Source organism: Salvia splendens, chromosome 1 (assembly GCF_004379255.2).
Source record: "Salvia splendens isolate huo1 chromosome 1, SspV2, whole genome shotgun sequence".
NCBI lineage: Eukaryota > Viridiplantae > Streptophyta > Magnoliopsida > Lamiales > Lamiaceae > Salvia > Salvia splendens.
Genome location: NC_056032.1, coordinates 1,309,688 through 1,321,458, shown reverse-complemented (window position 1 = coordinate 1,321,458; position 11,771 = coordinate 1,309,688). Strand labels below are relative to the sequence as shown.

The window sequence follows — 11,771 nt, the reverse complement described above, 5'->3', positions numbered from 1 at the left end:
ATTCAAACCGGGAAAATTTATTTTTCAGTCGAAAAAAGAAAATTACAAATCCTAGGAAAAAAATTACAAATCCTAAAAAAAAAATTATTAAGCCCTAAAAATAAAAACTACAAGTCCTACAAAATAATTTAGAGGATAGAAATGGAGAAATTGGTGGAAGAATGTTGAAGAAATGAGTATAAATGGGCAAAAAAATATAAAAAAAAAAGAAAAAATAAATTTTGGGGGTTTGCGGCCCGCCCCAACACCCTCCAACGCTAGCCCGGGCCGGACCCCGGGAGCGTCCCCAGGCCGCAAATGCGGCCCCCGGGACCGGCCCGGGCCGCAACTCCCCTCAATCCAACGCGCAGGCTGGGCCGAGACTCGCGATTTGCGGCCCGGCCCATGGCGTTAACGATGCTTTAAAGGCTATTGAAATACTCCCTCGATCCCGATTAATTGTCACTCTTTTCCATTTCGATCCGTCACTCAATAATTGTCACACTTCATTTTTACTATAAATGGTAAGTAGGCCCCACATTCCACTAACTCAATTCACTTACATTTTATTATAAAACCAATATAAAAAATGGGTTCCACATTCCAATAACTTTTTCAACCAACTTTTCTTTACATTTCTTAAAACCCGTGATTGGTCAAAGAGTGACAATTAATCGGGGACGGAGGGAGTAAAGCTTTACTTAATCTCCACCATGACTTACTCTCCACTCTCCAAAATCAAGAAACGTAAGAAATTTGAAATCGAAAGAACTTATCCAAAAGTTGAAACAGAGTGGGACTGCGCAACAGCCGGAAGCGGTGCGGTAGAGTGCATCAGAGCAATGTAGTAGGAGTGGGCACACGCCAGCAGGAGGCGCAGTCCGACAACGTCGTGAGAGCCATGAAGGAGTTGCTGGAGTGAGGAAAAACTGAGGAAAATTTACTCTGACCGGTTGGACCGATTTCCAGTTTCCGGTCGAACCACCCGGCTCATCCGGTTCAAAACAGTCCAACTGACAAACGGTTTTATAGGGTGAATCGGACCGGACAAGGCAACGGTTCGCATCCGAACCTGTCGAACCGGCCAGTCCGGTCCGGTTTTTAAAAACTGGTTTCAAGCAATCTGCGATACGAAATCATAGCACTATAGCGACACCATAGTTAAAATAACAACATAGACAAACAATCTGTGATACATGGGCAAACAACTCGACATATGATTTCAAGCAATCTGCGCTACGGAATCAAATATAATCAAACAATTTGTGTCTGCCACGTGGCAGGCTAAAATTGAGTCTGCTTCTAAATCTAAGAATCCTTATTGGTGATACATTGTCATTTTAGTATAACCCACTCCAGGGGAGTGTTATATTGCTAACTCAATACTTAATTGCAGACTATAATTAAATAATAGCCATTAGATATTCAAATCACGGGTCTAGATCATCAACCCCGCAATACGATCAACAAAAAACGTCAATAAGAGTATTAAGGTCAATTTACAACAAATTAGTTGTAATTAACTTTTGAAAAACATCTCATAACTTTAAAACTAATATAACTTTCTCGATTTAAATTATTTTTTCGCACAATATATATCAAATTAAAGATGTTTTCATAAGGATTCTAACTATATCTCACTTGAATATGTTCCGATGTCAAAATTTGAAAAAAAAATTCAAAAAATTTCATAAATTTCGTTAACAGCTTTATATCAATGCATGACACATAGTATGTCAATACAATGCTTTTACAATGTAAATATGAAATTGTATTGACATTGTCATGTCTTTGTGGTGATGTATTTCATACACTGTATTGACATTGTGTTTCTAATGGTGTATTATTCAACTGAAAATCTGCATTATTAGTCGGTGTGCATTATTTAACTGAAAATCTGCATTATTAAATAACACGTGGTATCAATCTAACCGTCGGGTGACAAAATCGTGCAGCTAAGATTAAAAAGAACAATAGAACAAAAGATAAAAAAGGAAATGAATACATCCATATATATATATATATCAATTTTATTAAATTATACCTACCCTTTGCACTACCCTAATCTTGCTTCTATTAATTTACTGTGTATAGCATTTTTCCGAAACTTATGATTTATTGTTTTGCTGTTATTACCGGCAACAGATCATATATAAACTTTGTTAATTATAATATTATTCTTATTTTGTTAATTATTTCAAATTTTTGTGAAAATTATATGACCGTGCAGCAGATGTTGATACTAGTTCATTACAAAAATGGAGTCTTTTTATCCAACCATTCTTTATTCTTTCGTCAAAATCAAAACTTTAGTTTTTTTCATGCAAAATGCCTCACAACAAATCATATATTCATAGTTTTCTTACATCACACACCACCAACTCCCCTTTTTTTTTTGCCTTGCCTTTATCACATTCTTTGTTGTGTGTGAATGATTGGAATCTGAATCAAAGTGCATATTCCTTTGCCTGTAGGTGTCTTTTATTATCTGTGGGTTTTTTCAAGTGGGAGAATTTTCTTTGATGGAAGATGATAGCCAGAGCTGCAGCAGCCGGCAATCCGAGTGGTCGCCGCTTCAAACCCGAAAACGGCGGCAGAAAGTTGAAGTCTTTCATGAAGTGTTGCATAGGTTGAGAGAATTGGATACTGAAGAGGCTTCTGAGCCGGGTTTTGAAGATCAACTGTGGGCTCATTTCAACATGTTTCCTCTTCGGTAATTTCTTCTCTTTTTCGATTTATTGCGATTGAGTAATTTGAGCGGCCTAGGATTCAAGAAAAGGGGGGAAAGAGAGTATTTGTGTTGATTGCATTTAGAATTTTGCTGTGAGTGATCATTAGGTAAATTGTAGGAAGGATTCTGTGAATTATGTTCAAGTAGGTAAGAACTAAAAATGCAATCTTTGTAGCTGAGTTTTTTCCTTGTTCTGTAGCTATGCTTTGGATGTCAATACTGAAAGGGCAGAGGATGTCCTGGTGCACAAGAGATTATTGAGCATGGCCCGTGATCCTCTCACACGGCCAGCTGTCGATGTGCGCCTTGTGCAGGTATATCGTAGAAACCATCTGCAGCTATCCCCCTCCCATTGATGATCTGCAGCAGTCTTACCTCCATATGCTTTAATGTTCTACATGATTAGGCCATGTAAAAGGGTACTAAAATCTGCAGTGGACATGGTTTTTTGTATCATACCACATGCAATTGCAGTAAACAGAGAACAATATTTCATCTTGTGCTTGGAGCCATTGAAATCTAGTTGCAAGAACACTTTTTTTTTTAAATTTTGATTTGATGGTAGGGTAAGATTAATTATATTGGTGATGCAAGTTGCTGAATGGATGCTATACACATCGATATTGAATAGCTTGGCCGAAATTTCTCTTAATCTGCAATCGCAATGGATAACTGACTTATAGTAGTTTATATGTGATGCAGGTTCGCCCCACCTGTGATGGAAATTCTGGCAATACTGTCCATTCAAGCTTCAGTAAAGGAGGGAATGGTCTGCTTTCAGATAGGTATCGGAAGTGGGGGCCTTGTCGTATTAGATACATCTTAAGTTATTTTTCTCTGGCTTAGTAATTTAGAACTGGTATTCAAGTATCCATATTAATTTATAAATTTCAGCATTCACCCTCCACCTGCGTTCGGCCCATCAGCAAATTTTGAACTTGCCTATGAAGGGAACGAATGCGATGCCCAAGATGAGAATAGCTCCGTGAGTAAAAAATCGTTCTTTTTGCGGTAATATTCTGAAAGGTTTGAGCCAGACGAGCTTTCTTTTCTTTGTTGCTAGTGTCTTACGTTGCCCCTGAGTTTTTGGGCTTTCGTCTGATAGAATGAACATCGGTGCAACATTAATCCTTCGTTACTTCTTACTTTGCAGGCCAATGCATGAAATAACAATATCAACGAAGGACAAAACCAAGCTGCTTAGTGGGGTAATATTGCCTGTTTATTTCACATAAATCATTTAAAGAATGCTTCCTATGTCCCCTTGCTGTAGTATACAATCCTCGAAAGCAAAGAAATGATAGAAAAACGATCTTTGTAGATTTGCGCTAATGCAATGTTGTTAACAACTGTAAAGCATCCTAGCCTGACATCTTTTTCAGTTAACATGCCTTATGTCTGAGATTGGCTTGAACATCCAAGAGGCTCATGCTTTTTGCACAGTTGACGGGTACTCACTCGATGTCTTCGTCGTTGATGGTTGGGAAGAGGTAATTACTGTTCTTTTTAACCGAGGATCACATAATCTATGATGTTCGAACCTCATGGTGAAAATTTCTTAGCCAAAAATTCTCCACATCCTTAAAGCTGTGTCCAAAGTCATGTCTCATCATGTTCTCCTGAGATATGCATAAATAACTTCGTTTTATTCTTAGGGCGTTGATCGTCTCAGAGCCACACTAGTGAAAGAAATTCCATACATTGAGGTAAAAAGAGAATAACCATGTCTAGAAACATTGTTTCTAGCTTTGTTTGAATCTATTGTTATGACTTTTTCTGCAGAAACAGTCAGTTAAACAAGAGCTATTATCTCCTATCGTCGGGCTGGGGCAGAGTGGATTTAATATACCTTCGTGCCATGTGGAAATTCCTATTGACGGGAACGATGTCTGGGAAATTGATGCCAATTTGTTGGAGTTTGAATACAAGATCACTGCAAGGTCAAATGGAGACATGTGAGTTCTGTCGGAATAGTTTTCTGTATACACTTGAATTGATTGAGTCATCTGAACTCAAATAAATGCAGGTACAAAGGTTTGTTTCGTAGTCAAGATGTGGCCATCAAATGCTTCAAGACTGACTCCCTTAACAAAGACGTGCAACGTGAGTTCACCCAAGAAGTTTACATATTGAGGTTAACTTCTAAACCATGTTTGGTTAATTATTTCTTTATAGCACTTGTTAATGTTTTTCCCTCTTATGATTAACTTTTTTTTGTGACAAACTTATATGTCTACATTTTTCATTTCTTTGATTTTCAGATGTTTTTATTTTATTCAGGAAAGTTCGGCACAAAAATGTCGTACAATATATTGGTTCATGTACGAGACCTCCACTCCTGTGCATCGTTACTGGTAATACGGCTTGATTTTCCAATGACATTTGCTCCATGAACTATGTTTCAACTCCATGCTTGATGGAGGATCAGAGTTTGTCGCTGACCTCATTTTTTTCAGAATTTATGTCGGGTGGAAGTGTGTACGATGCCCTGCATAAACAAAAGGGTGTTCCCAAGCTTCCAGCCACGTTGAAGGTTGCGATTGATGTCACTAGGGGAATGAGCTATTTGCATCAAAATAACATAATTCACCGGGACCTAAAGGCTACTAACCTTTTAATGGACGATAACAATGTAAGGATCATGAAACTTTGCCACCGTCTCTGGTTGAAATTTTGCTTCGTTGAATAACTACAAGTTCTATAAGAAGTCACGTGGTGCAGGTGGTAAAGATTGCTGATTTTGGCGTTGCTCGAGTACTGGTTCAGTCGGGAGTTATGACTGCAGAAACTGGAACTTATCGCTGGATGGCACCAGAGGTGCGCTTATCTTTATTTTTCAGAAAGTCATAACCCGAACATGCATTCCTTTGGAGCGAAGCGTTAGATACTATCGCTCACTTTTGCTTGGTTTTTTCTGATTGGAAGGTTATTGAGCATAAGGTGTATAACCACAAAGCCGACGTTTTCAGCTTTGGGGTTACACTGTGGGAGCTTCTAACCGGAAAGGTTGTAACATGTCATGATGCATCGCATCAGCATTACTCGAATTATGAATACAGATTTATGAGTGAAACCATATGTTAACGCCCTTTCACTATCGAATGCCAGGTTCCGTATGCACAACTGACTCCTTTGCAGGCGGCTGTGGGAGTCGTCCAGAAGGTATAAATCTGTTGGAATCTCGTTCTCAATTATTCATCGTTTTCAATCCTATTCTTTGCGTGTCACAAAATACAGGGTCTAAGGCCAACAATACCGAGGCACACTCATCCGTTAGTGGTGGAATTGCTCGAACGGTGCTGGCAGCAAGATCCATCTTTAAGGCCTGAGTTTTCTGAAATCACTGAGATCTTGCAAAGCATAGGCAAAAAGGTAGCTGTGATCACCCTTTAATCTCTTCTGGGAGCTCGAATTTGATGCGTTCAACGAGCTATTGTATGCAGATCTTCGAAGAAGAGAGAGCTACCAAGAAGAGAAATCTGGAAGAGTGAAGATGCAACATGATGTTTTTCTTTCTGTATACACAACTACAGCCACTCTCAACTACTCTTGCTCGGAAAAAGCAGACGATGGATGGCCAGATGGCGAAGAACACGAAACAAAAGGTCCAAGCTAACAAAGACTAATCTTTGAGATAATCTAACAAAACTACTTCTAACTTGTATACTTTTCTTATGCTCTTTTGTTGATAAAACGATGTAGTTTTGACCACCCCAATGCATAAATTGGAGGCATGTTATGTGCATGAAAATGATTTCAGCCTTCAATACAATTATACAAAACTTTCCTGCAACAAATAATGTGAAGTTTTTCTTGTAATATTGTTTGCCAAGTAGTAGTTTTTATTGCATTGTGAACATTGAAATTAATCTATTTAAAATTTGATTGAAACTGTAGACATTTTTTACATTATTTAATATTATTGTTTTAAAACTAAGTCCTAATATTCTTCATTATGACAAAAATAATGGATTTATTTATTATTTTGATCAACCGTGTGATGTAGCTCAACCGCATCTTTGGGGGGGAAATGTAGTAAATTAAAATCGTGATATAAAATCCTTTTTGACGTTTTATAAGAATATCAAGCTCAAAAATATATAATTAAATTATTAAACCATGGATCGATAAATTCTAATTGTGTTTATTAATTTTAAAGTATTAATAAAATATAACAATCGTGATTTAGGTTAATAAATATTGAAAGAGATTAATATCCTATTTATAATAACTATAGTTGGCAGCTACTTTTAAATTAGTTTGCTTGTAAATATAACGTATTTGTTCCTCCAAATTCCAATTTCTCTCTGTATTGATGGTGTCAATTTTGTAACTTTCAAACCTTGAATTGTTGCAACCGTTAGTATGTAATCATAAATTTTAATTGATGAATATTTATCATCTATAAATTTATACAAACAAGGAAAATTAAATTCCAACGAATATTTATAATTATTACAAATATAGGAACACTATTTCAAACTACTACTCTTCATTTAAATATTTATATAGGCTTCTCAAAAAAATAACCGAACAAGGAACTTTTTAATTTTAATTCTGTATGCTTTATTTGAATTCTGTACCATTATGAAGAGTCTGTTTCACCAAATTAGAGGTTATAAATACTTTTTATGATAAATTGTCATTTTAATTACAAATTGCTCAAACAAATATTGCTAGTATGTTTTATGAATCGAACGAAACCAAAACGTAAATCAGATGAAGTGAACTAAAACTAACAAATTAAACCCGGAAACTAAAAGCTATTTGAATGGAAGAAAAAATATAAAAAATATAAAAATTCAATGGACCTTCGAAACCTGGCCAACCTGGCCAGAGCCATCAAGAAGAAAATCCGCCGCCGCCGCCACTTTCGTCGACTTCCTACAATAACTACAATAACTGCATTTGTCACTTGCTTTAAATCTGGTGGTCAACTCAACCCAACGGCGGATCCAGAAACTAAATATCATGGAGTCGAACCACATTATAAATATTTAAACAATATTTATATTAATCAATTATTATAAAAATATATTTTAATATCAATAATTTATGCGAGTATGGATATTCTTAAAACAACATACTTTCTTCGTCGCACCCTTTGAGTATGGAATCTATATATGAAAATGATGTTTAGAGAATTAAGTGAAAAAAAATAAAAAAGAAGATGAGATAAAGCACAAAAGCAAAAAGATAAAGTAAACGAATAATTATATTATATTTCACCAAAGAAAAAAATGACTTACATTATTTGAGACATCCAAAAATAAAATACGAGTCTCTTACGAGTGAAATGAGTATACTTATTATGTAACATTCCAAATTTTTAAATGTTAAAAATATTTTGAATACAATTAATAAGGTTGAAATTTTAAATTATAAAACTGAAATTAGAAAGAAATCAAGAAATATTTACTTCATATAAGTACTCTGATATGACCTCAACCAATGTCCATGATACATTCGTGATAGATGAGGAAGTAGACAAGGAGGTGGAGGAGTGTAAAAGAGGTAGACCAAAGAGTGGATGAACCAAGATTGATCGACCAAGGAGAAACGCGTCCCGACCTTCTAAGCATCGGGATTATGTCGCCATTAGAGATAGATTTGTTTTGATTTCTTTTTTATTTGTTTCTTTATTTTTTTGATTTGTTTCCTTATTTTTGTCGTTCCTTTTCCTTTTAGAATTGAGTCAAGTTTTGTTGGGATCTCTATAAATACTATAGAATCCCATAGATCGAGTCATTGAGAATTAAAGAAATAAAACCCTTTTTCTCATCTTAAGCACTCGGTTACTTTTGTTTCATTATTTTTGCTACAACGTGTGCTCGCAGTTCTCGTTAGGATCGTTATTTCTATCATCTGGTGCATCATTGAGCCTCTATTCCTCCGCGTACAGTCGTGATGCCGGAAGGAACTGGTTCGATGTCGGGAGAGACACCCGGCGAGTTCAACCTCAACGAAGTCGGTCAGATGGTTTATGACATCTCGGTCCGACTAGCAAACGATGAAAAGAAAATCCAAGCAAACAGGTTCGCCCACGAATCGTTTGAGCGACAATAATCAGCGCTAAATAAAAACGTAGAGGACCATATGGCACGATTATTGGTCGCGGTAGAGGATCTGGGCAAGAAACCACCGGACGGGACTGTGACGGTGACAACGTCAAAACCACGAGGGTGGTCAATACTGCGTTCCGTGCTCGTCAAGCCAGTTGGATTCGAGGCCGATGCATGGCCAAAAATGAAGATCGAACACCCACGATTCAGTGGTGAGGGGGTCAATTTATGGATCAAAATACGTTCGTGATAAGCCAAATGGACTGATTCAGCCATTGCCAATCCCGAATATGGTTTGGGAGGCGGCATCCATGGATTTCATTGTAGGGCTACCCCCTTCTTTGGTTACTCGGCGATTATGGTGGTGGTCGACCGACTCTCTAAATACGTGCATTTTGGTGCTTTAAAGACAGGGTTCGACTCGCCAACAGTCGCGCGGCTTTTTGTTGATACGGTGGTCAAACTACACGGATTTCCCAAGAAGCTCCTCTCGGATTGAGACTCGATTTTCATGAGCGACTTTTGGGAGGAATTGTTGTCCTTAAGTGGGACTAAGTTACAGTTTACTACCGCTTATCACTCATAGACGGACGGGCAGTCGGAGGTGACGAACCGTGCCTTGGAACAATATCTGCGCGCCTTTCTTTATGATCGCCCGAAGCGTTGGTTTGCCCTTTTGCCTTGGGCGGAATTGGCTCTCAATTGCAGCGTCAACTCGAGCATAGGGATGTCGCCCTTTCAAGCACTCTACGACATAGAACCACCAAGTTTGTTCGATACCTATGCTCGCTACTCACATAACGCAGCAGTAGCGGATTTGTTAACGGAACGGGAGGAAACGTTGAAGTCTCTGAAGTTGCACATCCAAAAGTCGCAGCAATCCATGGTAGAGTTTGCAAATCGAAAGCGTCGAGACGTTGAGTTTAAAGTAGGTGACTCGGTGCTACTTAAGCTTCAGCCGTACAGACAGAAGTCGGTGGGTAAACCACTATCTAATAAGCTCGCTCATCGGTATTATGGGTCGTATGTGATTCTTGAACGCATTGGGAAGGTTGCTTATCGTCTACAGCTCCCTGCCGACAGCAAAATTCACAATGTCTTCCATGTTTCGTTGCTAAGGATGTTCGTTCCAAATAAGCCCAAGTGCGTATCCTTGCCTTTGGAGTTCAATCAGAGCCAGCCTTGGGACACTCCCATTGACGCCACGCAGAAGCGCACGGTACTGGTGAGTGGGATTCCGCAGGACCAATGGTTGGTGCGGTGGTCTTCTGACGAAGATGCTGCTCCTTCGTGGGAGCCGGAAGAGCTATTGAATACTCATTTTCCTCATCTCTGCCTTGAGGACAAGGTCGTTGATATGGGAGGGGGAGTTGATACGACCTCAACCAATGCCCATGATACATCCGTGATAGAGGAAGTAGACGAGGAGGTGGAGGTGGGTAAAAGAGGTAGACCGAAGAGTAGAGGAACTAAGATGGATCGACCAAGGAGAAATGTGTCCCGACCTTCTAAGTATCGGGATTACGTCAGCCATTAGAGATAGATTTGTTTTGATTTATTTTTTATTTGTTTCCTTATTTTTTTGATTTGTTTCCTTATTTTTGTCGTTCCTTTTCCTTTTAGAATTGAGTCAAGTTTTGTTGGGATCTCTATAGATACTATAGAATCCCCATAGATCGATTAAGAATTAAAGAAATAAAAACCTTGTTCTCATCTTATGCTCTCGGTTACTTTTGTTTCATTATTTTTGCTACAACGTGTGCTCTCAGTTCTCGTTAGGATCGTTATTCCTATCATACTCCCTTCGTTCCAAGGAAGATTACCACTTTCTTGGGCGGCACGAGATTTTATGTAGTTTTATTTTGTGTGTTAGGTGAAGTGAATAAAGTAGAGATACATGAGTTTCTATTTTTAACAATGAGTCATCTTGGATGAGACAAACTAAAAAGAAAGTGGCCATCTTCGGTGGGATGGAGGAGTATGTGTTTATATTAGATAAATTTATTTAGTGATATATAAAAAATATATGTAACATTAATTAAAATTATTAAATGAGAAAATACATTTAATGGACTTCTGAGAATTAATACAAATAAAAAAAGAAAAATTCAAAGGCCATTTTACGAGTACATAATTCAATATATCTAATCTTTTAAATTTAGCAAATTAAGGGTGCATCATTGTTGATGCCATATAATTCTAGGTCCCTAGGTGAATATTGGGAAGAAAAAATAATAATGAAAAACTCCATTCTCTCTCCTCACCCACATCGCCAAACCCATTTTTTTTTTCTCTTTCTTCGGCGAAAAAAAACTGAAAGCCTCTTCTGAATTCTCAACATTTCTCCATTCTCGACATCTGCCGCCTCCGCCAGATTCCGGAGTTCGTCCTGCCTCACTTCCTTTCTTTCTCTCTGTTTGGTCTTATCTCACACTGCATGGGGTGGGGGCGGAGACGTGAACGCCGTAGGGTCGGAGGTCAAAGAAAGGAGCTTACCGGCGGCACTCTGGGGCTGGGTGGTGGGGTCGGCCGACCCCACCTGGATCCGCCGCTGACTCAACCCTCAACTCTACCGTTGACCCTTGGGCAATCCTCCGTTGCACGTCATCCCACGACGGTCCACGAGGCACCACTACCGCCCCCGATAGGACATCTTCTTATCGCCTTGGATGAATGCGGGGACAACATAGTAGCCGAGGACGGAGAAACTTTGACAGGAGACGCAATACAAAGTAACATTGACATTGTCGTAACGGAGAGGAGGACTAAAGTCTACCATTCTCAAGAGGTCCATCACAATAGAGGTGTGTTAGAGTTCGAGAAGTTAATGGAATCTTCTCGAACATGCAGTTGTTGTGTGGAGACATGCGGAGGCAACACGAAGAAGAATGCAAAGTATATAATAAGTCCCCACGTAATTATAATAATCCAGCTTAAAAACATAACCCATATGTATTTCGCCTCATCAGTCATCTCCATTGGGACAAAGATTAAACTCT

At 38.4% G+C, this 11,771-nt stretch overlaps 1 protein-coding gene across 2 annotated transcripts; it reads left to right on the top strand.

The window, feature by feature from the left end:
• Window positions 1-2,246: 2,246 nt before the first annotated feature.
• On the top strand, window positions 2,247-6,529 carry LOC121806929 (serine/threonine-protein kinase STY46-like). 2 transcript variants are annotated; one of them, XM_042207109.1, is made up of 16 exons: window positions 2,247-2,692; window positions 2,910-3,024; window positions 3,413-3,495; window positions 3,605-3,721; window positions 3,864-3,918; window positions 4,093-4,200; window positions 4,366-4,416; window positions 4,493-4,665; window positions 4,737-4,844; window positions 4,991-5,064; window positions 5,167-5,342; window positions 5,432-5,527; window positions 5,636-5,716; window positions 5,819-5,872; window positions 5,948-6,082; window positions 6,154-6,529. In XM_042207109.1, exons 1-16 carry the CDS (start codon window positions 2,502-2,504, stop codon window positions 6,199-6,201), a joined length of 1,665 nt encoding a protein of 554 aa, XP_042063043.1. In that variant the 5' UTR covers window positions 2,247-2,501; the 3' UTR covers window positions 6,202-6,529. The 2 variants fall into 2 exon arrangements, with proteins under 2 accessions (XP_042063043.1, XP_042063051.1); XM_042207117.1 differs by having other exon boundaries at window positions 2,553-2,692; window positions 3,605-3,695.
• Window positions 6,530-11,771: the final 5,242 nt, after the last annotated feature.